Source organism: Sturnira hondurensis, unplaced genomic scaffold (assembly GCF_014824575.4).
Source record: "Sturnira hondurensis isolate 20B ecotype Veracruz unplaced genomic scaffold, ASM1482457v3 Scaffold0007797, whole genome shotgun sequence".
In the NCBI taxonomy this organism is placed as follows: Eukaryota; Metazoa; Chordata; class Mammalia; order Chiroptera; family Phyllostomidae; genus Sturnira; species Sturnira hondurensis.
Genome location: NW_028080428.1, coordinates 1545626 through 1571334, shown reverse-complemented (window position 1 = coordinate 1571334; position 25709 = coordinate 1545626). Strand labels below are relative to the sequence as shown.

Sequence of the window (25709 nt, the reverse complement as noted above, 5' to 3'; positions counted from 1 at the left end):
CCACACCCACGCCCCTCCCGTGCACTCTCAGGCCACTGAGATCAGGGGACATCAGGGCTATGGCCTCTGCTTCCACAAATGTAGAGCAGGGGTGTGAAATTCATGTTCACTGGGGGCCACATCAGCCTCGCAGTTGCCTTCAAAGGGCCAAATGTAATGTTAGGACTATACAAATGTAACTACTCCTCAACTAGGGGCAAGGAGCTCGGTGCTGCCGCTGGGTAGAAACAAGGTGCTGGGCTGGATAAAATAAGGTAGAGGGCTGGATTTGTCCCGAGAGCCTTGTGTTTGCCACCTGCGATGTAGAACAATGGGACCCAAGACCCTGCTGAGGAATCCCTGGCGGCATCACTGCAGAAGTCAGAGTTCATGTGCCAAGTGACACATCCCTTCTGCACAGACCCAAGTGCAAAGTGTCCACGGCAAAGGCATGGTGGGCAGGGCTAGGACAGTGCCTGCGTTCTGCAGGGAGTTGGGGTGAACACGGTGCCCTGCGCCCCGTGGCAGCTCTGGTCTCCTGCCCCTGCCCGACAGGGCCCAGTGTAGAGACATGAGCTTGAAGCTTAGCAGTGGGATGCATAGAGTTATATTTTTAAGATTTTATGTACTTTTTTAGAGAGAGGGGAAGGGAGGGAGAGAAACATCAATATATAAGACATACATTGATCAATTGCCATTGATCAATGGCCCGAGGCCCCAGGCAGGTGCCCTAGATGGGGAATTGAACCAGCGACCCTTTGGTTCACAGGTTGGCACTCAGCCTGCTGAGCCACTCCAGCCAGGGCTGAGCATAGAGTTTTTTATCAAAAGCTTACGGATGCCTCCGTAGTGCAGCTCAGGAGGCACTGGGGCCACTGAAAGCACAGGGCATCCTGGTAAGTCGCAGGCTGGGTACTCAGGCTGCAGGGCAGGGGCTGCTGCTGCTGCTTCACAGCACAGTTCCCCCCAGCCAGCCTGTGCCTGAGAGAGAAGAAGGCTCTGGAAACCCTCTTCCTCTGCTTTGCCTCCAGCCCTTGCGACTTCCAATGGTCCGAGCCTGGAAAGAACACAGCGTCAACGTTCCAAAGGCCCAGCTTCCAGAGGCCGGTGGAGTTCAAGGGCCGTACCCACCGCTGGGCCTCTTTAGGAGAGAGTCCTCGTGGGCTGTAGACCCCACTCTGGCCAGTACCGGGGACCCTGGACCACAAGGGAGCAGGCGTCTCCAGTTCTCTGCCTTGTTTTGGCAAAACTGATTTGTTGGCCAAATCTATTCCTCGTGCCTGAGAGACAAAAAGCCGTGCTGATATGCAAACTTTCTCAATGGAAAGAACGAAACGCTTGTCATCCCAGGGACAAACCTATCTGTTTTTGGCTTTGCCCAGCCTGGGTCTTCTGCCATATTTGGAGGAAAACTCCATTTTCTAAAAAGTGGCTTTTAGGGCCCTTATAGGCGCTTGTACACTGTTATGGGACCAAGCAAACTGCTCTGAGGGAAAGCAGGTGGTCCCTATCTGCCACCTGAGCACAGTCTCAGAGGAGGCTGAGTTTTGCAGGTGTGTGTCTATAAATCTGAAAGAAGAAAAAATACTGGGAGTGAGAGACAGACATCATTTCTGAAATAAAGGAAGTATCTGAACCCTCCTCCAGTCTTCTCCCCGGGACCTGGGCAAAGACAGCAAATGAAATGGAGAAATCAATAGTGAAATGGCTCATTGACGAATCACATAATTTTCTCATCAAATAGAAGCTACCTTACTTTAAAAAACAAACAAGCAACAACAACAACAAGAAAAAACTGGAGGAAAAGAAGTTAGGACATTTTCCCAGTCTGGGGCATTACTAGATAAGGAAGCTGCCCAGGACCCAGGTGTGGACCCCGTGACACTGGGGAAACTAATTTCCACCTATTTGAGCCTCTTAAGGGAGAAAGATCCCCTCTTCCAGTCCTTTGAGCTCCTTGGAGAAAGCCAAGTGGCCATACAGAACCCACAGGGGCTGGGTTTCGTTTATAAATAACCCGGGGACATTCTGTTATTCACAGGGCTGGGTTTCCCCAGCCCATAGGGCTCTGGGGAGATGTGCAAACCATGATGGGTCAGCGCCAGTGCTCTTGGGGACCCAGCCCCCCCAAACCGCCTTCAGGCCACTGAACAACCGCCTCTTTCAGGATCCACAGGCCCTTCCCCGGAACAGCCCAGAAGCTGCATCTCCGGGGTGGACTCCTCCAAGTGCTATGTAGGAGGCAAACCCTTTGGCTCTGAGGCTGGCCCAGGAAGTCTGGACTGGGCCCTGGAGGCTCCTGGTCACCAGCTGGCACACAGCCTGCCTAGGAGTCTCAATATCCTCTTTTGAGAAGAAAGCTAAAAAAAAAGTCTCATGGCTTCTTTTTATGTTTTATTGTGATTGATGGAAAGAATGCCAATGAAATTTAACTAAAAGAAGTATATCAGGGACCTGAGATTGCAGGCAGGGCTCTCCAATGCATAGAGAGAAATGGGGAGATGATGAACATTACTTAGTCCCGCAGAAGACACTGAGGTCTGCCTGACCCTCTGAGGGGTGGGTAACCAAACCTCCCACGTGACCCAGCTCCCCTAATATCCTGCTCGCTCTCTTGTTTGAGTTCCTGCCTTGTCCTCTTAGTCTGACAGCCTGCTTTCTTCCAATGTAGGCACCCAGCCCTCTAGGCTCCCACATCTCACAGAAGCCAGATACTTGGCCACAGGCCTCCAAGTTCCCAAGTACTTTTTAGATCTGTCCAGGAGCCTTCCAGGACCCCGTCCTGCACTTTGGTATCCTGCATATTGCTATGGTTACATAACAGTCACAGTCCCCAAAGCTCTGACATCACCCACTGAAGATTCTCATCAGCCTAGAAAGCCAAGGGGACCTATGTGTGGCCAGTGCTGATGACAGGGAAATGAGCCTAACAGAACAGCCAGGAACTGGTAAGGGGGTGGGCATAGGTCGGAGTGAAAAAATAGTCACTCGCGGTGACCTGGAGAGGAAAGCGGAAGTATTTGGGTTTTTAATTCCCCCCAAAGTTCCCACAAGATTTGTCAGTTACCCCCACATTTCCCCTCCTCCTCACATAGGGAATTTCCTCTTCCTTAAAACTCTGAGGGCAAAGGGCTTCAGCTTCCTCTTTACCCGCTCCCACCCTGCCACAGCTGCAGCCGCTTTAGGGAGGTTGTCTCTTCTCCACGTCCAACATCACACACATCCTCCATCGCCTGTGTCCCTGTCCCAGTTCCAGCCCCTTTGGCCTAAGGGGACCTCTTGCTGCTAGTCAGACTTTCCCCATTGGCCTCCTCTCCCTCTCCATTTTTCTTGCCCTAGTCACCGCCCCGCCTTGGATGTTCAGCTTCCTTGACCACCTCTTTCTTGCCACTCCCTCTCCCAAAGCAAAGATGCGGAGATGGGAGGAAGTGTCAGGGAAGCAGCGCCGAGAGAGGAGGTGGCGAGGAAGGGCAGTGCAGATGTGTAGGCAGCAGCCTCCGGGGTCTTCCCAAGTTTCCGGGGATTCTGAGCCCGTGGGCGGAAGAGGACCGATCGGGGGGTGGGGGTGGGGGGTGCGAAGGGGAGACTGCGGGTGGGGCGCACAGTCAGGAAGCTGGGGTGTTTAACTGGGCGTCTTGCGGGTGCTGGAAAGCACGCAGGGCCCAGACCTCCTCGCTCCCGACCACCGCCCTCCCTCCCCAACCGCAGCACTTCCGCGAAATGCCCCTCTACGTGAGAGGCGAAGCCGGTGTGGTTGCCATGCCACCCGGGAATGGGGCGGGGAGCCGAGCAAGTGGCGCTCGCGATATTTGGAATTGGCCAATAGGAGACGGGGGAGGGAAGACGTGGAGTGGGGTCCGCGAGCAGGACTCTTCCTCCCCCACCCAGTTCCCTGCCCCGCCTGCCGGGCGCGCGCCCGAACACGGACACCTGCCTTATAAAGGGCGCCCGACGAGGCGCGCGCCTCACTCCGCAGAGGGCGCCGCGCGGCCTGTGACGCGCGCTTGCGCAGTGCCTGTCCCTCCCCGCCCCTTCCCCGGCAGCTCCGCGTCCTCTCCGCCGGCCGGGCCCCGCCTCGGCTGCCCGCCCTCTCCCTGCTCCCAGCCGCCGCTCTGTCCGGCAGCAGCCAGCCTGGTGTCCGGCAGCATGTTCAGCTGGGTCAGCAAGGATGCCCGCCGCAAGAAGGAGCCGGAGCTCTTCCAGACGGTGGCCGAAGGGCTGCGGCAGCTGTACTCGCAGAAGCTGCTGCCTCTGGAGGAGCACTACCGCTTCCACGAGTTCCACTCGCCGGCTCTGGAGGACGCTGACTTCGACAACAAGCCCATGGTGCTGCTCGTGGGCCAGTACAGCACGGGCAAGACCACCTTCATCCGGCACTTGATCGAGCAGGACTTCCCGGGGATGCGCATCGGGCCCGAACCCACTACCGACTCCTTCATCGCCGTCATGCACGGCCCCACCGAGGGCATGGTGCCCGGCAACGCGCTCGTCGTGGACCCGCGGCGCCCCTTCCGCAAGCTCAACGCCTTCGGCAACGCCTTCCTCAACAGGTACTCTCCTCTTGCCCGGGGGAGCTGAGGGGAACAGCCGGAGCCCCAACGCCGCACTCGGGTCCCTATCCTCCCGCGGCCGCCTCTCCTCCTTCTTTGTCTCCAAGGCCACGTTGAGACCCTCAGCGACCACTCCCAGGGACAGGGGACAGAATTCCCTGCTGCTCCCCATAGAAAACCCTTCTGGGGCTCTGGGAGTCGGCGTCACCGGCTTCCCGGGCTTCGGTCATCCCCCAAGAATTTTCTAGGTTATCAGTTTAACTCCCACCGCCCCCCACCCCCGGTAGATCCCAGCCCTCCTTCCTTCAGAACTAGGGGTTAGACTCGCCTCCACCCGCTTCCCCCAGACTGGACACACCTAATTCATTCAAAACCACGTTTTCCTCCCTCTAGGATCAGTTTCTTACGTGGAAAAATATGGTGAAACTTTTAGCCATTCTCTTTACTGCTGCGCTGCGCTGTGTCTCCCCTGGGGCCGGTGGTTTTTGTGTAGGAGAACAGGGAGGATCTGTCTGGGGCAGCAGACGGATGGGATGGGGACACTTCTCCCAGGGTCCGTGCTGTCTTAGGGGTTACAGGAAGCAGCATGGGGGAATGGCCCTGGGAGCCCCTGGAATAAGGTTCAGACCTTCAGGCCCTCTCTAGACTCACTAGGAGGTTCCTTACCCTACTGAGGCCTCAGGTTCCCCAGTTAGGCGGAGGAAACCTGCCTTATCGTGATGAAAGTCATTAATCCTCTAAGATTCTAACCTTCACAGTGCTACGGATAAAACCCATTCACCTCCTCTCTAAGGAGTGCATCACCCAAACTCACTTTTCTCTAAAGGAATGTGGAGGCCCTAGTCAGCCCCCACCGCCAAGGGCCACACGAAGGGCCCTTCACAGATCTGCCCTCTCTGCCGCCCTCCATTCAAGGAGTGACTCAACATGCCTTTCGGAGTCTGGGTCTGGGTGAGAGGCTCGACTCTTGCCCTCCAGGTCTCCGCCCTGGGTGATCACAGTCCCTTCCAGATACAGTCTGACTGCACAGGGCGGCCCAGCTTGCCCCAGTCCAAGCTGGGGCCAGGCCTACTTCCAGCTGCAGGGCTGACCATTAGCAGAGAAGAGAGGCTGCTCTTGTTCTTGTGCCCTTGCAGACCTTTGAGCCTGTCCTCCTGTCATAGCTGATGGCAGTTGTGTGTGGCAGGGCCTTCGGAGCCCTTTAGTGAGACTCCTGAAGAGGCGAGCCCCCAGCCTGGGCCTGTCTCCGAAGGATGCTGGTGTTGCAGAAGTGGAGTGTCCGTCTGCAGATAGGGGGTTGGCCGGGACTGCTAACTGGTGGGTGCGGTGCAATCTTGTGGAAAGTTTGGCTGTTCTGCTGGGAATTCCAAGCATTTTTACTTCTCTGTTTCATGCAAAATTTTGGGAGCTTAGAAGGAAGCGTAACTATACCTGCCTGGTTTGCACTTAGGTCTCCACTTCTGCTTATGAGAGCAAACCTTGTTTTTGAAAGGAGAAACAGGCACATGGCCTGTTTGTTGCATTTGCAGACCTAAGGTTTCAGGGCTGGAAGGGACCTTAGACACCCAGGCAACCCCCGCCTCATTTGTTCAGGAAGTTTGTCGGGCTCACCCAGCAAGTGGACGTGTGTTTGTGCAGCCATTGCTGCTGCTCCCGCCTGGAGGAGCTCGGGAGGGCTGGCTTCCCAGGCAGGCGCTTCGCTGCCGTTGGTGCCACAGGACGCAGCAGCAGCCCCACTTGTTTCCTTCTTGCCACCCACTTGTCTCCAGAGGGTTCCCCAAATGCTAAGGGCCCTGCTGAAAGGGCCCTTATCGAGCTCAGGGTGGGGGCCTGGGTTCCCACTGGAGCAGAGGCCTGAGCTGTGTCAGCCTGTGCTCCCCAGCCAGCCAGGGCACACAAAGGGGGCTCTTCTCTGGCTGACACGGCCTCTCCCAGTGCTCCTAAAGAGACCCATTGAGTCATGAACTTGACTTTCTGGCGCTTCCGCTCTAAGTGACTGTTCTAAGATAAAAATCAGATGAAGTGGCCCCAGGACCGCCTGGCTCAGTAAGGGGTCCTAAGATCATCCTGTGAAAACACATTGTGTAACTGTTACCGCCCACTTCTGTTGCGAAGTGAAATCTGCTGTCAGACATCCTTGATGAGAAGATGGGATGGGGTGCATCTGTGCTGCCTTCTCCCCTCGTGTTTTCCACCTCATTTCTTGGGCTTTGCAGAGCGCTTGTTTCTGAGTCCTACAGTTGTTAGCTTACCAGTCTCATCCACAAGGCATTTTCATGTGTGTGACTGACTACCCAGAGCTGGTTTTATTTCAGATCCTTTCAGTTTGGTCCTCTCTCCAGCGAGTCCCTTCCTAGCAGGAACCCCAAGCCTGGCACACCCTGGTTTACAGCATGCAAACTCTGCTGTGGGCAGCTGGGGAGGCTGAGGTCCAAGGTTTGTTCGCCCTGTGGGTCAGCTGGTTTTGCTGTGTTTGTGTTTGCTGGTGGCACCTCTCGCCGCTGGCCTGTGGGCCACTGGTGAGGCCGAAAGGGGTGGGGCCGAAAGGGGAAGCTAATCAGCTCCGATTCCTCCCCACTGTTGGAAAGGCAGCTGTAAGCTGTCCTACAGACACTGGGTCAGTGTTTTCTTTGCTCATAATACCTTTTGCAGAGAAGGTTTTAAAGGAGCCTTTCCTGTGTCTAATCAAAAGCCTCTGCTATCAGTTGGGACAGCCCTTTGTGTTCTGGGCTGTTCTAGTCCAATGGGAACTAGGCACACACTGCAAGGCCCTCACTCATGAGCTGCTGATCGCTCCGTGGCTTCGTTCTTCCTCTGCAGACTTGGACTTTTCAGAGAGTGGTGTCTGTGTCCTGCCCACTGACCAGCCCATGTGGTCCTCCAGCTTCCACTGGCCACCTACTGCAGTCCCTTCCCCAAGGAGCTGGGTGCAGGGGATGGGGCTGGACGCAGCAGCAGTAGGCAAGGACCGTCTCCTCGGTGTGGGCAAATATAGCCAGTGGTTGAAAATGGTAACATGGAGTCGCACAGTTCCAGTGTCGCCCTTCTGCTTCCCTTCTGGGATTGAATGGTGACCTAGGCTTGTGCAGTTTTCACCGACACATCAGAAATCTGAACTCTTGAACTCTAGGGGAAAGCTAATGTGAGGATATGCTGATGCGGATCAGTGTGAGTCTGCTGGTTAGATATCAGAAAAGAGAAAATGTACAGTTTGCCGGCCACTCTTGGAAGCTAAGATAACGAAACCCTCTGAGCTCCTTGCCCTGGGAAAGGAGGCAGAGGTGGCGTATAGGAAGCACTGCTGGGCGCTCAGAGCAGTGGTAACTGAGTCTTGACCCCTCTCTTTCTGGCTCTCGCTCTTGTGCAGGTTCATGTGCGCCCAGCTGCCCAACCCTGTCTTGGACAGCATAAGCATCATCGACACTCCGGGGATCCTGTCTGGAGAGAAACAGCGCATCAGCAGAGGTAAACAGGCTGAGATGGCTGGGGGCGCCCGAGTGGTCAGACTGCTTCCATCTGACCTGGGATGCGGACCAGATGCCTCCCTTGAGCTCTGCCCCCACCCGATTGAGAGCCCATTCCCCATCGGCCTCATGTGCTCACAGTGCTCCAAGCCCTGACAGGCAGGCGCTGCTTTCCTCCTTGGCGCCCTTTGCTAAGGCTACAAGAGCTGCAACGTGAGACCACAGCCAGTGCTGAGTATCTTTCGTGCTCTGCAACTCCTGGGAAGCAAGGCTGAGCAAGGCTGGCCTGGGAGGTGGGGCCTCGGGCTGGCTGTGCGGTCACAGAATGTTGCTCAGCGTCAGCATTGCTCGCTCCCCTTAGTGTGTGTTTAAAAGCTTTGCCTCCCGGCATCACACGTCCTTAGTGAGTCCTGCAGGCCTGTGAGAGAACGGGTTGACTTCCTCCAGCCACCAAGAGGAGACTCTGGCAGGAATTTGTTTGGCGTTTAGGGACTAGTGGAATGTGTTTAAATTGCTTAAATGTCATGAGCAGCAGCCTCCTGGGCGGAAGGCCTTTGTGCTGACTGAGTGCACGAGGCCCATTCGAGGTGTGAGCTCCAGGTTGGATTTTGCCAGGCTTTTCTAAAGACCTGGCTCAGGATGTGACTGATCTGGGTTCAGTTTCTGTCGCCTGCACTTCACTTCCCTCCCGCCCCCCCCCCCCCCCCGCCCCCAGCCTCTTTGTAGAAGGGTGGGGAGCTTGGGGAGCAAGAGGGCAGGCTGCTGATGCTATCTAGGGCCAGGCTGGGAGCCTGCAGCCGCAAATGTGAAACTGAAAGGAGAGCAGATTCAGAGGGCTGAGGACAAGGGAACAGTTTGTTCATCATTAACTTGCAAATTTTTCCTACATCCCTTTCCCTCAGGCTGCCTGGCATTGTTGAGCTTTGCGGTAGAAGCCAGGGCCTGAGGCCTGGGGGACAGTGTGTGTCTTCTGTGACTGCGAGCGAGGTGCTGACAGACCTTCTCCTCTCTCGGCCCCCCGGCCCTGCCTGCAGGATTGCGTCCAAGCCTGCGGAGCCTGCTCAAGCTCCGTCTCTAGACCAGCCTGGAGCTTTTACCTTCCCCACCCGGGTGTACTGATACCCCAGGAGTTCAAGGGAGCAGATTTAGGGGCCCCCTTCTAAAAAGGCGAGGGCCAGTTTTCTCTTGTTGCTGTTACTGTTCCAGCCTGGTTCTAAGAACGGTGCCTGGTGAGTGAAAGCTTTGTCCTGTGCCAGAGCGAGGCTAGAATCAGTTCCTATGAAGGGAAAGGCCCACCAAGGGGAGTTGCTTTGCCATCTCCCTCCAGGGCTGAGCTATCTAAGAGGGACTTCTTTGAGTCTCGATAGAACTGTCTCTTTAACAACCAGGAGGGGTAAATGGAGGGGCTTCTTCTGATGGGGGTTCCCTCTGGGCCTTGCGCAGTGTTCCACCCCCCCACCTCCGGTGAAATTGGTGTACATGTCTTCCTTCAGACGAGGAAGAGTACACAGACAGAGGCTTGTGTTCCCAGAAAGCCACCGTCAGTGTGACCTTCAGAGCTGGGAGTTAAGGTTTCTGAGGGGAAGGGTTTAGGGCTCTATGGCCCTCCTGTCACGTAAAAGGGAACTCAGAAACAGCCGTCCATGACCAGTGCTGGGAAGTTCCCCTACCGCTGTCTTGACCCTTCAGCTTGTGTCCCTGGACTTGGCCAGCTGAGAAGTTGGGAGTGTGTGTCTTGACACAAGAGGTACCCAGCCCCTGTCTCCTCTTTCTTCCTCAGAGCAGGGCCTCGGCGTGTCCTCCAGTCACACAGAGAGGGCATGGGACGTGGCCGGGGAGCGCTCGGGGGAAGGCAGCCCTGGCTCCCTAGTTGCCTGTGCAGATGGCAGATACCTGGCCAGCAGGAGGCGGACTCCATTTTTGTCCCCCCACCCCCCGGCTCCACCTGTGGGGCCTGTCTTTTCCTCTCCGGTGTAAGGTGCGGCCCCCTGGGTCCCTGAGGGTCCACAGAAGGCCCTCCCACCCCATCAGGGACAGGAAGGAGGAGGGTGATTTAAGGATGAGCACATCGCTCTGCTGGGAGATCAGACTGATTTTACTAGACCATTTCTTTCCCTCCATAACCCTGGAGGTCATAGTTTGAAGTGTTTTATGAAAAGTTTCCAAGCTGGGATTTGCTGCGAAATACATTTGGTGTCAGGATGTTATTGTAAGAGGAAGGCCATCACGTGGGGCCTCTTAGATGTCTGTCCTGGGTGTGGGTCCAGGGGTGATGGCCTTCGGGTGGATGGAATAGGAGTGGATTTCTCCTTGAGGCCCCACCCGTCGGTTATTGCAAAGGCCCCGTGTCGCCGGGTCCCGAAGGGGAAGTCAGAGTGGGGCAGTGTGTTCCAAGCTCCCCAGCCGCCGCCCCTTGGCTCCCTTTGCTGGCGTGGGGGGCAGGTGTTTCCCGCGCAGAAACATAGAGCCAGCAGAGACCGTGGGTCCCGGGTGGGCAGCAGGAGCGTCTGCGGCCGCCACCCTTGCTCCCTGGAAACACAAACATCCTTCTGGAGGTGGCGTGTGCATGGGGGTTGCTAATTAGTGACACCCCCTTCCATTTCCCTCCCTATCTGCCTGGACCCTCCAGACTCGTTCCCCTTTCCCGTGGGCACTAACATGTGCAAGAAATACGGTTGGTAAAGAGGAGGTAGGACCCGTGTGGGCCCAGAGCCGCCAGACACGGCCCAGGCCCTGCGAGAGAGCCCTGGGAGTTGCTGTGGGCCTCCTCACTTCCCTGCTGTGCTGATCTCCGAGGGATTTGAAAGATAACATCCCCTGTGTCAGCAGAGCAAGGTGACCTGTGGACACAGAGTTCGTTCCAAGCACCACCTGGGTGACAGACGCACGTGTTCCAAAGAGTGTCTGGGGCTGGTTGCACTGGTGGCCTCAACTTCCGAGTCACTGGCCACCTGCACAGTCATGTCAGGATCCTTAGCGGCAGGCACCCTCGGTGGGAGTCCAGGCCCAGGAAGCAGGGACCCAGCTGGTGCCCTCCCCCATTGTCGCCACGTGGCTGTGAGCCAAGCCGGAGCTTTCCGGTCTCAGTTTCCCCGCCCCCATCTCCCCCCAACACCCCCCCCCCCCCGAAGTTGTGCCAGCAGTGAAGTGTCCTGCAGACTGGGATTAGGAGAGGGGGGCCAGAGCAGCCTTGTGCCTGGCTTTCTGCCGAGTGGACCTGCTCCATGCAGTCATCACCACAGCTGCACCTACGAGGGAGCTACTGCTTTTCGGGGGAGGAAACGGAGGCTGAGCAAAATTAGGGAATAGCCCAAGATGCCACACGGGCTAGTGTGTCAGCGCTGGGACTGGAGCCTGGAGGAACTTGTCCTCATACCGCACTGTGCTGACGGGGTGCTCTACGGTGGAGGAGCCCTGAGAGCTTGGAGCAGACAGGCCGTGGGCCCCTTCGGTCCTTTCTGTGGGGGCACCTGAGCTCCCCTACAGCGCTGCCCTCCCAGCCTGCTGTCACAGTGGCCCGCGGTCCTCGGCTTTGCACTGCAGTGCTGGGATCTTCTTTCTTCCCCTGGTCTCTGCCTCCAAGCCACAAAGCGCCCTTTAGGCCATCCATAGGCTGGCAGGAGGGGCCCTGGCCAGGGTCTGCTGGTCATCTGGGGCCGGCTGGGCTCTCCCTTGCCCTCCCGCTCACTGTCCCTGGTTCCCAGACTCCATCCACGACCGGGAGCCGGCCTGCTCCTTCATAGTCGGTCATGGCCTCCCCAGCCCAGAGCTGGAGTCCTCTGACCCAGAGGTGCTGACCTTCTTCCTGACCCCCTCCTGAGATGCCCCCCCCAAAAGCTGTCCAGGCCAGGGTTTCGCCATGAGTTTTCAGCCCATGGAATGCGTCACAGGCTTGCCCACAGGCCTGGTAGAAGGCTCAGTGACGTGTTCCACCTGGCTGTGCAGTGCCCACAACACAGTTAGTGATGGAAGGTGAGCACTTTCAGGGCTGGGGCCCCCGAAGTGGCGCCCAGCTCTGGGAGGCGCACCGTGACGCAGGGTAGCAGTGGGCCTGCTGTCCTTGACCAGGGTCGCAAGCGTTTCCATGTGGGAAGCTCTCGCCCTAGTGCCTGGTGCACGGATAGATGTTCTGTGAATGTTGGCCATGGGGAATAGGACACTGGTGAGACCCTGGAGTTCCCAGACTTCAGTGGGGAAGGCCTTCTCCCGGCCGACCTCTGGAGGGGCTGGAGGGTGGGGAAGCGCTGACTCAGCGGGGTTTCCCTCCGGATTCCAGGGCCTCCTCCAGGCGCTGGGCCCCTGTGCAGTGCCCTCTTAAAAGCTTGCCTCTCACCACCTCCCCTGCACCTCCCCACCCTGTCCAGCCAGACAGCTTTTGGCCCGAGCCCTCCATGGGAACACTGCCCGCTTTGCTGAGGGGCGTGGGCTGCTCGGCCCGCGGAGGAGTGGTACCAGCCGGTGCCAGTGCTCGGCACCTGTTCCGAGGCTGCCAGCCTGGTGGCTGGCTGGGTGGCAGCTGGCCTGAGCGCCTACAAATGTTCAGTTTATATTTGGCGTACGAGGCTTGCTTCATGCACTAGAAGCAGCCGTTGCCCACACACCATCAGACTCTGAATGCCTTGAGGCCAAACTATGCATCCCATGCGCGAGTACTAGCGAACGTGCACCCTGTGATTACAGCGTGCCGGCCGCTCGCTCAGTGCCCACAGCAAACCCAAGAGGTGGAGACGTAACATCTTCACGTTTCAGATGAAGAAACTGAGGCTCAGAAAGGGAGTGTCACCTTGCTGGGGTCTCACTGCTGGTGGTTCAGAAGGTTTGGATTCAAACGTGGGCCTGATTCCAGAGTCCGTCTGCCCCATCCTTTTGCACCGTTCAGTCAGATCTCCTGAGGCCTGCACCATGTACAGTGACATGTGCCTTTTCCGGTGTCAGCTCTCTGAAGCAGGCGTGTAGCCGCCACCATGGCCTAGACAGACAGAAGGTTCCTCGAGCCCCGGTGCAGCCAGTCCCGGCCCACGGCCGCCCACTCACCTGGCGCCTGTCCCCAGAGTGTGCCTTTTCTACAACGGAGCGGAGCCCTGCTGTGCGTGTCGGGTGCCTGTCTCTGCTTTCACTCAGCCTGTGCTTTTGAGGTTCCTCCCGTGCTCGAGGGCATCTGTGGTTTCCCTCCCCCGTTGCTCCGCAGTCGTTTGTTGCCCATTCATTCCCCTGCTGAAGGGCTTTGGGGTTTCCAGGGTGGGGCAGTTTTGAACGAAGCTGCTATAAACATTTGTGCACAGTGCAGATTTTAATTTCTTTTTAAAAAATTTTATTTATTTATCTTTAGAGGGGAAGGGAAGGAGAGAAGGAGAGAAATATCAATGTATGGTTGCTTCTCGTGAGTCCCCTGCTGGGAACTGGCCTGCAACCCAGGCATGCGCCCCGACTGGGAACCAAACCGCAATTGTGTGGTTCGCAGGCCCGCACTCAATCCACTGAGCCACACCAGCCAGGGTGCAGATTTTATTTTATTTTATTTTTTTATATATATTTTATTGATTATACCATTACAGTTGTTCTATTCCCCCCCTTCATTCCCCTCCACCCGCACACTCCCTCCCCCACCATTCTCCCCCCCTTAGTTTATAACCACATGTCTCAAGTTCTTTAGATTCTATATTTCCCCCACTATTCTTGCCCTCCCCCCATCTATTTTCTACCTACCCTCTATGCTATTTTCTGTGCCTTTTCCCCCCTTCTCCTCCTCCCACCCCCCTGTTTCTAACCCTCCATGTGTTCTTCATTTCTATGGTTCCACTCCTGATTCTCTTGGTTTGCTTTTGTTTTAGGTGTGGTTGTTAATAACTGTGAATTTGCTTTCCTTTCACTGTTAATATTTTTCATCTTCTTTTTCTTATATAAGTCCCTTTAGCATTTCATATAATAAGGGCTTGGTGATGATGAACTCCTTGAACTTGACCTTATCTGAGAAGCACTTTATCTGTCCTTCCATTCTAAATGAAAGTTTTGCTGGATAAAGCAATCTTGGCTGTAGGTCTTTGGATTTCATGACTTGGAATACTTCTTTCCAGCCCCTTCTTGCCTGTAAGGTCTCTTTTGAGAAATCTGCTGACAGTCTGATGGGCACTCCTTTGTAGGTGACTGTTCCCTTATCCCTTGCTGCTTCTAGGATTCTCTCCTTCATTTTAATCTTGGCTAATGTAATTATGATGTGCCTTGGTGTATTCCTTCTTGAGTCCAACTTCTTTGGGACTCTCTGAGCTTCCTGGATTTCCTGGAAGTCTATTTCCTTTGCCAGACTGGGGAAGTTCTCCTTTATTATTTGTTCAAGTAAGTTTTCCACTCGTGGCTGTTTCTTTCCCCCTTCTGGTACCCCTATAATCCAGATGTTGGAACGTTTAAAGATGTCCTGGAGGTTCCTAAGCCTCTCCTCATTTTTTTGAATTCTCATTTCTTCATTCCTTTCTGGTTGGATGTTTTGTTCTTCCTTCTGGTCCATTCCATTGATTTGAGTCCCAGTTTCCTTTCCATTGCTATTGGTTTCCTGGACATCTCCCTTCATTTCAATCAGTTTAGCCTTCCTATGTTCCTCTAATTTGTGACTATAATCAACCAGTTCTGTTAGCATCCTGATAAACAGTGTCTTGAATTGTGCTTCTGAGAGGCTGGCAATTTCTCGGTCACTGAGAGTTATTGGCTCTGGGACTTTGAGTTCTTCTTGCGCCGTCTTTCGGGCTGTTCGTGCCTGTTCCGTAGCAGGATCGGAGCCCTAGGTGTTCACTAGAGCAGGGCAACTCAGTTGCTGGGTTGTGACGCTGTATGTGGGGGCAGGGTCAAAGAGGAGCAATGGCGTTCCGTCTGCCACCTCCTGCCACCGCTGCTACCGGCTGCTGCCACCATCACCGGGCCCACGTGTTTCGTCCCACTGCACACGAGTGTGCCACCGCCATCAGCCCTCGCCCCCTGGGGCCTGCGTGGTCCGTCTCACTGTGCAAGAATGTGCGACCTCGGTCAGTCTGCCCCACACCCTGACTGGGTCTGGGCCACTTGCGCGGCTAGGTCAGGGGAACTGTCCTGCCCAACCCTGTTCCGCTGCTGGCTCCCCCCCTCTTATTGTCCCGGTTACACGGTTAGATGTAGTCAGACTTCCATATAATTCAATTTTCTGTCCTTTGGCTGTGTCTTTGTTCTCCAAACCTTTGTGGTATTCAAACTTGGTTGTGGGAGAAGGCACAGTGTTTCCACCTATGCCTCCATCTTGGCGGAAGTCCCCAAAAAGGCCAGATTTTAATTTCTTAATTTCACTCGGGTGAACAGGAGGTGTGGGGAGGCCCCTTTGCCCTCACCACTGCGCTGACCTAGAAAAGGCTGTCTCTTAAGAACTTTAGCTTGAGGAGACTCAGCGGCTGGCCCTCCCGGGGTCAGTTCTCAGCTCCTGCGTCTCTGTTTTGCCCTCCCGGGCCCAGCTCGGGCTGGAAGCATGTGTGATGGAGAGCTATGGCAAGAAACACCCGGCCCGCAGACTGAATGGCAGGAAACAGAAGTTGATTGGAGACAAACCCTCTATTGTTCATGTTCTAGAAACTTTTGGAATGTATGAGGCAGCTTTCCCCTGGCTGCTGGAACCACCTGTGCCTGGAGGGTGGGTTGGGCAAGGAGGCATCACATCGTGTGGCCACCGCCCGGGCCCGGGTGCCAGGTGACGGCAGACCCCTTGAGGAGGGCTCAGGAACTGAGCCAGAGTGAGGGCCTCGTCCCCACAGCCGATGGGCCCCGCCTTTCTGCCCAAGCCCCCAGGACTGGGGCGGGGGTGGGGTGCAGTACGCACTGCACAAGATGTAACCATTTTTAGGGCATGGTGGTTCGGCAGAGTTAAATACGTTCGTGTCGTGCCGCTGCCGCCGTCGTCTGCAGCACGTTCTCGTCTTCCCACACAGAGGCTCTGCACCCTCTGAACTCTAACCCCCTTCCGCTCCTCCAGTGCCTGGCAACCACCTCCGGGTTCCTCCTGTAAGTGGAACTGTATTTGTCCCTTGTGACTGGCTTACATTACTATTCCATGGTGTCTTCAGGGTCCTGGAGCTTTCTGAGCCAGAGCTGGTCCCCTGTCGGAGATGGCCTGGCGTTGACCTGCCCCATAGGGCAGCCTTCTGTGCCAGTGCACCCCTTGGGCCACACCGTCCATGACCTTCATGGGTCAGTGGTGTCAGTGCTCTCACTGCCCCACCCCCAGCCCGAGGCACACGAAGCTTCAGACCTGCGTCCCCATCTACATGGGCTGGGGCACAGTCTTCTCTTCCACCGGGGACACCACGACTTCCCGCTCACTGTGGAATTGCCTTGCATTCTAGTGGTGGCTGATGCCTGATTGTGGCCTGTCACTAGGGCTGACCTCTAATGTGTCCCAAAGCCTGAAGGTGCCCTGCCTTGGGTGGTGCCGGGGGGTGGGGTGGAGGGCACTAGTGCTCCTCCTCCCTGTACTTGTCGCCCGCGCAGGAGCTCCGGGCTGCACGTGGGCCGTGGCCACCTGGCCGGTTCACGGATTGATAGATCCTTTTGGTCTAGCCCAGGCGCCTGCTGACAGGTCATTCCTCAGGCCCAGTGAGGTGTTGGGGGGCTAAGGGACAAGGGGTGGGCCTGGTGGTGGCTGCCGCCTGGTCATACGTGCTCACATACCTACGGCAACACCACACAAGCCTCGGTGTTGGGACCCTTTTCGTGACCTGTAGGTGGACTTGGCCAGCCATTGTGTCTCCCTCACCAAAAGTGAGTGTTTTCCATAATAAACAGGAAATTTCATTCACCTGCAGAAAATGGACTTAGCTCTCTTGGCTGCAGGCTGAGGTGCTGGTGAGTAACCGGGTGTGAGGGCGGGGGGCGGGGGGGGGCAGCGGGCGATGGGGCTCTGGCTCTGGCTGGGGCTTGGATTCTGCAGGCAGTGACTCTGGTGCCTCCCCCCCTACTTTTCCCCACCGAGCGCCTGCCTCCCCCCCATTGGGGGGGCTGAGGCCATGTAGGGTGGAGTTTCAGGGTGACCTCACTCCCGCTGCTGTCCTCACTTCTGGGCCAAAGCTAACTGGGGCTCGGGCCCAGCCCCTCAGGGCGCCCCTCTCCCTGGCGCCTTCGTTGCTGCGTCTCTGCCTCCCCAGCTGTGGGACTCTGGTCATTTGAACTTGTGCTGGTGTGAGGACAAACAGTTTGAAGAGGGCAGAAGTGGGGCCTCGTTTTTTTGCCAAGAGGGAGCCGCTGCTCAGTCCTGAGTCATCACTTTCTCAGAGCAGACCTGCCGGTCGGAGCCACAGCCATAAAAGGCAGCGCGGGCAGCAGACCCCCCAGCGGGGGCAGCACTCTCTGCCCCACTTTGCTCAGCTCGCTCCTCGGTTCTTCCTGCTGATGGCTTTGCTCTGGTCGTCGCCTCTAGGGCTCTGGGACCCAGCTGACCAGTGTCCTGGGGCCACAGGGCCTTGTACTTTGGAGCCTGCAGCCTGAGAGGGTTGCTTTGCTGGCAGCTGTCATGGGGGCGGGCTGGCACTTGCTCCACACCCGGCCACACTGAGCACGGGAGTCCGGCGGCCCCGTCACTTCCAGCCAGCTGCCCCGGCCTTCGGGAGGCGGGTTGCTCCCCTGCCCAGACCGAAGTTCAGAGTCACGGCGGCTTTGCTGCTCCCTGCCCCACCTCACCTGCACCACCTCCCGCCACCCTGTTGAGGAACCCCAGCCAGCTGAGTGGCGGCTTCTGATGGGAGCACCCTGTCTCCTGGTGTGCTGTGGAGGGAGGAGGCCATGCTGAGCGGGCAGAGGCAGTGGCTTGGGGGGGTCTTCCTTAAGTTTGGGGGTCTTCCTTAAATTTCAGTGTCTTGCCAAAGTACGAAAACTTGCCTCCTACCTTGGAGCCAGACCCAACATTTGTCGCCCTTAGTTCTTGATCAGTGATGCAATCCCAGGCTGCCTGTCCTTTGTTCCAGTGTGCTTGGTCACCCCTCCCCTCGTGGCTCCCCAGGGTCAGGCTGTGGGCTTTCGTTCAGCCTCAGGTCTGGGCATTGCTGCCCAGGTTCCTGAGGACAAGGCCTGCCTTTCCTGTGCCCTGCAGGTCACACTGGGCCTTTTCTTGACACTTCGTCTGGAAGTGTCCCCACAGTCCAGAAAACACAGGTCTGAATCCCCACCTGGCCAGAGGGGAGCGGGCATCTGATTGGTTGGTTTCTGGGCAGTGTCCTCAGCTCTCCCCCGTAGGAGTGGCTTCTCTGGCCGATGCCGTGGTGGAGCAGGACTGTGCTCTGGGAAGCCCTGGTGGTGCGGAGGAAGGCCGGCCTACATCTGGGGGTCCCGTGGGCAGCAGTGAAGGCTGAGGAGAGTGAGCCCAGACATGACGAGGGCGCTTGTCCCAAATCAGCCAGAGAGGCCTCGGGACCCAGGCTGTCCAGGGTCTTCGACGCTGTTCCCACAGGGCTTCCTGCCTGTCCGGGAGAAGAGAGAGTTTTCATTCCCTCTGGGGGCAGTGGACGAGGTGGGAGCATTTTGAAGAGGCATGATTACAAAACAGGACACGTTGAACTGCTATCAGAGAAACCCCCAAATCCACTGGCGTAAATCGGATACCAGGTAGCTTGTGTGAAAAATAACCGTCCAGCAAGGCCACCGGCGCCGGGCAGCTTTCGTCTCTGAACCCAGGGCAGCCACCCGGGGTGAGGGACCGAAGCCGCCCCAGCCCCTCTCGTCAAGCTCACCCCAGTCCTCAGGGGAGGGAAAAGGACAAAGTGCTGCTCTCCCTCTTTCTCGTTCATTTCTGCTGCCAGACGGGGGGTGGGGCCGCCGTGAGTACAGCTGCAGCGAGACCGGTCTGTCCTGAAAGGAGGACTCTCAGCCCGCGCCCTGTGCAGCCCCTCCAGAGGGGCCTTCAAGGCCTCGAGCAGGAGCAGGAGGTGGCTTCACGCTTCACTGGCTCGTCGTGGTACAGAGGTCTCCAGACTCTTTTCTGTGGGGTCAGAGACTTCATGCTTTTGGCCTTGCAGGCCTTGCAGCCTCTGTCACAACCGCACTCTGCTGTGGGAGACGAAAGCAGCGCAGGCCGTGCGGCTGTGGGGGGTCTGTTCCATACAACTTCATTTACAGAAGCCGTGGTGGGCCCGGCAGTTTCCAGCCCCTGTGGCGGAGGAGGCGTGAGGTTCCTGCAGGACAGGGAGCCTGGACAGCAGCCGCCACTCATGGCACTGCCCTCACTTGCTGTCACCGCTGTGCTGGGGCACTCGAGTCTGTCCTCGCCACACAGTGCTGATCCGTGCTGCCGGGGTCTCCTCCTCACTCCTGCCGTGGCCTGGCCCACTTTAGAGCTTGGGTTTCCTGACCTTTGCATTATTTATTTTCTAAGCATCTTTTACTGCCAGGTTCTGCATGGGTGAGGGCGCTACTGTGGTGGGTGCAGAAATTGGGGGACCTGGTGACCCTGCCCTCAGAGTGCTGTGATGTCCATGTGACTACATTCTGGAAGTTTAAGTGACCCAGGGGGAAAGGTGCCAGGTCAGGTCAGCCTGTCCCCTGAGGTCCCAGAGCTCGCCCTTTTCCTCCTGCAGGGTATGACTTCGCGGCCGTCCTGGAGTGGTTCGCCGAGCGGGTGGACCGCATCATCCTGCTCTTTGACGCCCACAAGCTGGACATCTCCGACGAGTTCTCGGAAGTCATCAAGGCCCTCAAGAACCACGAGGACAAGATCCGAGTGGTGCTGAACAAGGCCGACCAGATCGAGACCCAGCAGCTGATGCGGGTGTACGGGGCCCTCATGTGGTCCCTGGGGAAGATCATCAACACCCCCGAGGTGGTCCGGGTCTACATCGGCTCCTTCTGGTCGCACCCGCTGCTCATCCCCGACAACCGCAAGCTCTTTGAGGCCGAGGAGCAGGACCTCTTCAAAGACATCCAGTCCCTGCCCCGGAATGCTGCCCTGAGGAAGCTCAATGACCTGATCAAGAGGGCCAGGCTGGCCAAGGTAGACCGGGCGGCCGGGTTGGTCTGCCCTGACCCGTGGGGTGCCCGAGACCCGTCTGTGCTGACCCCGGCCGCTGCCCCGCTGCGCTGTGTTCAAGCCAGGCCTCTCTGCTCCTGTGGGTGCAGCCTTGAGTGAGGTTCTTCTCCGTGTAAACCTCAAACTGGAAGGCGCCACTGCCAACAGGCAGCCTGGGGAGTGGGAGTGAGAGTGGGTGGGCATGCAGGTTAAGGCCTCATGGGCTCCCCCTCCCAGGTCTCTCTCTCTCTCTCTTTTTAATAAAGATTTTATTTCTTTTTAGAGAGTGGGAAGGGAAGGAGAAAGAGAGGGAGAGAAACATTGATCAGTTGTCTCTTGTCCACCCCAACCAGGGACCAAAACCACAACCCAGGCACGTGCCCCGACTGGGAATCAAACCAGTGACCTTTCACTTTGCAGAATGATGCCCAGCCAACTGAGCCACACCAGTCAGTGCCCCTCCCAGGTCTCTGGGGCACTGATGTACACTCAGCACGTGCTGAGTGCTGGGGACGCAGTGGGGACTAACAAGTCCCCATCCTTTTAGCACTGGTTAGGCAGTATAAACAGCAATGTATTTGTAGCATCTTGGAGAGACCCCAGGCTGCTGCAGAAGCAGACACCTGGGGAGCGCTCTCAGTCAGGTGGGCCAGGCTGCAGGGCCTCTGGTGGGAGCTGATGCTTAAGCCAGGAGAGGAAGCTAGTGGAGAGGTGGGTTTTGGGCCAGAGGGCCCGGAGAGAATGCTGGGTGGCTTCAGCCCCCAGAGGCCTTGTGGGCCCACCCCTACCTCTCCATGGAAGCTTGGGGCCTGCTGGCACCTGCTGGCAGCATCTGAATCGCTCATGAGTTTGGAATCTCAGTGTCTGGCCAAGCACATGAGACTGTGGGCCTGGGAAATGCCACCAGGACCCTTCAAACACAAAGGAACAGAGCGTGTTCCCTGAGGACATCTGATTTTGCATAGTGTCCAGTCTTGAGCTTGCCTGGGTATGTCTTCAGGTCGGGTCAGCATTCCCATGAGGAGTCCTGGTCCTCAGCCCCGACCAGTCAGCTGTGGTGGCCAGCAGGTGCCCTTGTGCATCACCGACTGATGAAACAGTGGTTGAGGGCTGATGGGCATGCGCAAGGCAGGAAGGTGTTCCGTGGGTGCCGTGGCTGTGGCGGAGGGGGCGGTGCTGTGGCGGGGGGAGTAATCACCCTGGCTCCCAAGTATCCCAGGACTGAGGGTGGGGTGTCCCCACTGGGTGGCAGGCCCTGTCCTAGGAGAGCCAAGAAGAGCCCTGTGGACCGTGCTCCTGCCTCCGAGGAGCCAGCTGCCCGTGAGTAGCCCTGCGATTCGGAGACTCCTCTGTGGACAGAACACAGTGGCCCAGGGCACCCCACACAGTCTTGAGGCCCAGTGTCAGATAGCATTTGGCCTAAGCAATGAGAACTGACTGGGTACCCTTTCCTACCGGGCTGTGTCTCCACCCTGGTTACCCAGACCGCTCGTGGGCCAGCAGAGTGGAGCTTGCCAGAAGGTGGGTTCTCGGGCCCTACCTCTGCCCTGCCAGACCAGAGTTTGTATTTGAACGTGATCCCCTGGGGATCTGCATGCAGAGTGAAGTTGCAGGGCTGCACATTTTTCTAGATCAGTGACTTCTGGAACCTTCCTGGTGAAAGCAGCTTGTTCTGAGAAAGGAACCTATGAGAAAACCTGAGTAATTGGCTCCTGACCTCAAAGGATCAAGGGACACCTTGAGCTGAAGGAGGACAGGCAGTGAACAGGAGAGGTCGATGCAGCCCCTGCTCAGGCCACCCGGAAGGGCAGCTCCCCTCTCCCTTGTCCAGCCCCTCCCCTGGCAGGGCTGCCTGAGCTCTGGCCCAGCCTCCTTCTAGGACAGAACCAAGGGCAGGCCTGGGTCTGCCTGTTCATTTATTGAAGTGGTTGTGCAATCGCCTGGCCTGACTCACTGAGTCACCATGCCTGGGAAGCCCCGTGGTCTCCGATCTGGCTCCCCACCTGCTGTTCTTTTCCCAGAGTGAGTGGTTCTCTCTTGGCCACCAGTTGGCTCTGACTCTGTGAGGGGCCACTTCCCTCGGCGGTTCTCCGCCAGGCTCCTAGGCCAACACAGACAAGGTCAGGCCAGTGGAGGGGATTTAAAGGGGTGGAGTCTGGGAGAAGGGACGCAGACTGGCTGGCTGCAGCCCACGGCAGCCGGACTTTGCTTGGCAAAGTAGAGGGTTTGCAGGGCTGGTGCCCCTGGAGGGTTGCCAGCATTACCCGCTGTGGGGGAACAAAGCGTGTCGCCCTGAATCGGCAGATGTCTGAGCAAGGTATTGAGGCTAGATAAAGCTTGGACATCTGGGGGAAGCCTTGTGGGATTTTTCTAAACCTTGGTCGTCCCTGAGGCTTTTGTAGTGGCAAGGAGGAGCATGATTCAGGCTGCACGGGGATGTCATGGCCTCAGCGTCATGTCTGTGTGTCTGCACGGGCGAGGTGGCGGGGCTGCGCCTCTGCCACGTGTTTTGGCAGAACGTGGGCTTTGGACTGCCTCTGGCCTCCTGCGTCACTGTCCCACCCTTCTGGGGAGCCCAGCTGCCAGCCACACATCCTGACAAGGTGACCAGGAGCCCCTTCCCCATCTTCCCAGGTCCACGCCTACATCATCAGCTCCCTTAAGAAGGNGGAACAAAGCGTGTCGCCCTGAATCGGCAGATGTCTGAGCAAGGTATTGAGGCTAGATAAAGCTTGGACATCTGGGGGAAGCCTTGTGGGATTTTTCTAAACCTTGGTCGTCCCTGAGGCTTTTGTAGTGGCAAGGAGGAGCATGATTCAGGCTGCACGGGGATGTCATGGCCTCAGCGTCATGTCTGTGTGTCTGCACGGGCGAGGTGGCGGGGCCGCGCCTCTGCCACGTGTGTTGGCAGAACGTGGGCTTTGGACTGCCTCTGGCCTCCTGCGTCACTGTCCCACCCTTCTGGGGAGCCCAGCTGCCGGCCACACATCCTGACAAGGTGACCAGGAGCCCCTTCCCCATCTTCCCAGGTCCACGCCTACATCATCAGCTCCCTTAAGAAGGAGATGCCCAACGTCTTCGGTAAAGAGAGCAAAAAGAAAGAGCTGGTGAACAACCTGGGCGAGATCTACGCCAAGATTGAGCGGGAGCATCAGATATCCCCCGGCGACTTCCCGAGCCTCCGCAAGATGCAGGTGTGGTGCTCCGGGCCCTGAGCGGGCGGCTGGCCAGGGTGCAGTGAGGGAGGCGTGGGCCGGTGGGTCTGCGTGGAGTGGGGCCCCCCAAATGGAAGCATCTGGGTTAGTCACCAACCCGCCACCCGAATTGGAGACGTGGACCCAAGTCCTGAGGGGAATGGGGTGGCAGCCTGGGCGGCGGGGAGATGAGGGACTGTACCAGGCACTCTGGCCTCATCCTAGTTAGTTCTCTTCCTCGACCAGCAAGGAAGGTGTTTATCTTCCGACAGACATGGAGGTGTAGAGAAAGCCAGGCGTGTGCCCTGACTAGGAATTGATTTCGGTGCATAGGCCAGTGCTCCACACCACACTGAGCCACTCTGGCCGGGGCCTGGCGGCTTAGCTAAAGTTGCCTGGGCTGTTGAGGGGTTGGGGCTGTGGCCAGGAGCCCACTCTTCCTAGGAGCCGTCGCTTTGCCTGCTCCACCTGGAGTCTACCCTCCCCTCCTCCCTGCCCACCCCAGGAGCTCCTGCAGACCCAGGACTTCAGCAAGTTCCAGGCCTTGAAGCCCAAGCTGCTGGACACAGTGGATGACATGCTGGCCAATGACATCGCGCGGCTGATGGTGATGGTGCGCCAGGAGGAGTCCCTGATGCCCTCCCAGGTCGTGAAGGGCGGCGCCTTCGACGGCACCATGAACGGGCCCTTCGGGCACGGCTATGGCGAGGGGGCCGGCGAAGGCATAGACGACGTCGAGTGGGTGGTGGGCAAAGACAAGCCCACCTACGACGAGATCTTCTACACACTGTCGCCTGTCAACGGCAAGATCACGGGCGCCAACGCCAAGAAGGAGATGGTGAAGTCCAAGCTGCCCAACACGGTGCTGGGCAAGATCTGGAAGCTGGCCGACGTGGACAAGGACGGGCTGCTGGACGACGAGGAGTTCGCCCTGGCCAACCACCTCATCAAGGTCAAGCTGGAGGGCCATGAGCTGCCCACTGACCTGCCCCCACACCTGATCCCCCCGTCGAAGCGGAGGCCCGAGTGACCACCCAGTCCCTGTGCGTCCAGCCATCTCAGCGCCCAGCCAGGCGGACACCAGGGGGAGGGGGAGGGTCACCAGTTCGCAAGGTCCATAAAGACTGAGTGGCTGTTCCCTCAGCCTTGAAAAGGAAAACCACCATTGTTCTTTTAAGGCTGTTCTGGGCCCAGCAGGGGAGGCAGGGTGAGACTCGGATGTGAAGGATGGAATTTTATGCACAAGAACTATGGATATTTTTAATATATAACATTAGAGGCGGCCTTCTTTCTTGCCTCCTCTTCTGTCTGACGGCCCCACGCCTTCACGCACACAGCTCTGCCCGCCCTGCCTCGCCTCCGCTCTGGCTGCACAGTACTCACCGCCACCGTGACCGTCCCAGCTGGCCCGGCCTGGCCGCTGCTGGACCCTGGGACCATGTGTGGACAGGAATGACTGAGATGTGGATTCCTAAACCGAGGCTTGTTCTTCCAGCCAGTGGCTTCCTCCCCATGCTCCCGGACTCCATTGCTGCTCGTGCCTTCCGCCACCCTCAGCCCCCTGGGCACTGGCCCTGCCCTTTGCTGTCATGGGCTCCCACCCCTCATGTGGCAGGCCCAGCTGCCTTTTGCAGGGGGTCAGGAGGATGGGTGGGTGTGAGAGAAAATGTTTTTCAGAAAAATATATAAGCTAGTTTTGGTTCCATATAAGTAATGCCTTTTATACTTGACCAAATTTTCCAGTAACTTCCCAGCCACTCGTTCAGAAGCTGTGATTTTTGTCACCTTTCCCACACTCCAACTTGGGGGGTAGCTCCCCCCCAGGAGCCGATAGACATGGGTGCGTGCAGAGCTCACCCTACTGGGGACCCCAGAGGTGGCATTACCTGCTGCACCCTCAGTTTCCTGGGATATTCTAGGGTACCTCTCTGCCCCACCTTTGGGGGTGCTGGGTCCTCATGGACCTGGTGGCCAGAGACCAGGGACAACCCAGCTCCTTCCCTGTTTCACCCCCTCATTTCCCAGGGAAGCCCTCTCCTTCCTTCCTTCCCTCCCTTGAGTGAAGGGTGTCACATGACTCGGAGGTCCTTCAAACGCCTCCCCCAGGCAAGCAATAACTGAACCAGCCAGAGGCAGGCTCAGTCCGCCTCACTGTTGTGTCTCAGCCAGGCAGCCTGTGCTCTGGGGGCCCTGGGGGCCATCACAGAGCTGCGGTGGCAGGGGGGCGGGGTTCCCACCAGGCACTCTCATGGGGGTCTCAGGGACCCTGCACTCAGACCTCTCTGGCCCCGGCCCACCCTCCCAGTGCTGCGCTCCAGGCTTTTGCCTGCTGGGTCCGAGTGCCTGGCAGCTGGCTTGGCTCCATCCAGCCCACCTTGGCCGCGTCCCACACGGTAACAGGTGGGAAGGAAGGCGCATCGTCAGGTGTTCGCTGGTCAGGTGCAGTGGCGCATCCACGCCCGCCTGTTGGAAGAAAAGCAGCCGGGACAACTTTTTCTCCCATTAAAAACGTTTAACTGTG

At 57.5% G+C, this 25709-nt stretch overlaps 1 protein-coding gene and 1 long non-coding RNA gene across 2 annotated transcripts; one reads left to right on the top strand and one right to left on the bottom strand.

Moving 5' to 3' along the window:
- Positions 1-598: 598 nt before the first annotated feature.
- Positions 599-7018, bottom strand: LOC118991694 (uncharacterized). Its single transcript, XR_005067461.1, has 2 exons — positions 6625-7018; positions 599-1548 (listed from the first exon to the last, which is right to left on the bottom strand). It is a non-coding gene; the product is annotated as an uncharacterized LOC118991694 (long non-coding RNA).
- Positions 3936-25709, top strand: EHD1 (EH domain containing 1). The gene is made up of 5 exons (XM_037053139.1): positions 3936-4529; positions 7897-7994; positions 19567-19979; positions 23024-23188; positions 23694-25709. The coding sequence occupies exons 1-5, from the start codon at positions 4126-4128 to the stop codon at positions 24216-24218; spliced, it is 1605 nt and encodes a 534-aa protein (XP_036909034.1). The 5' UTR covers positions 3936-4125; the 3' UTR covers positions 24219-25709.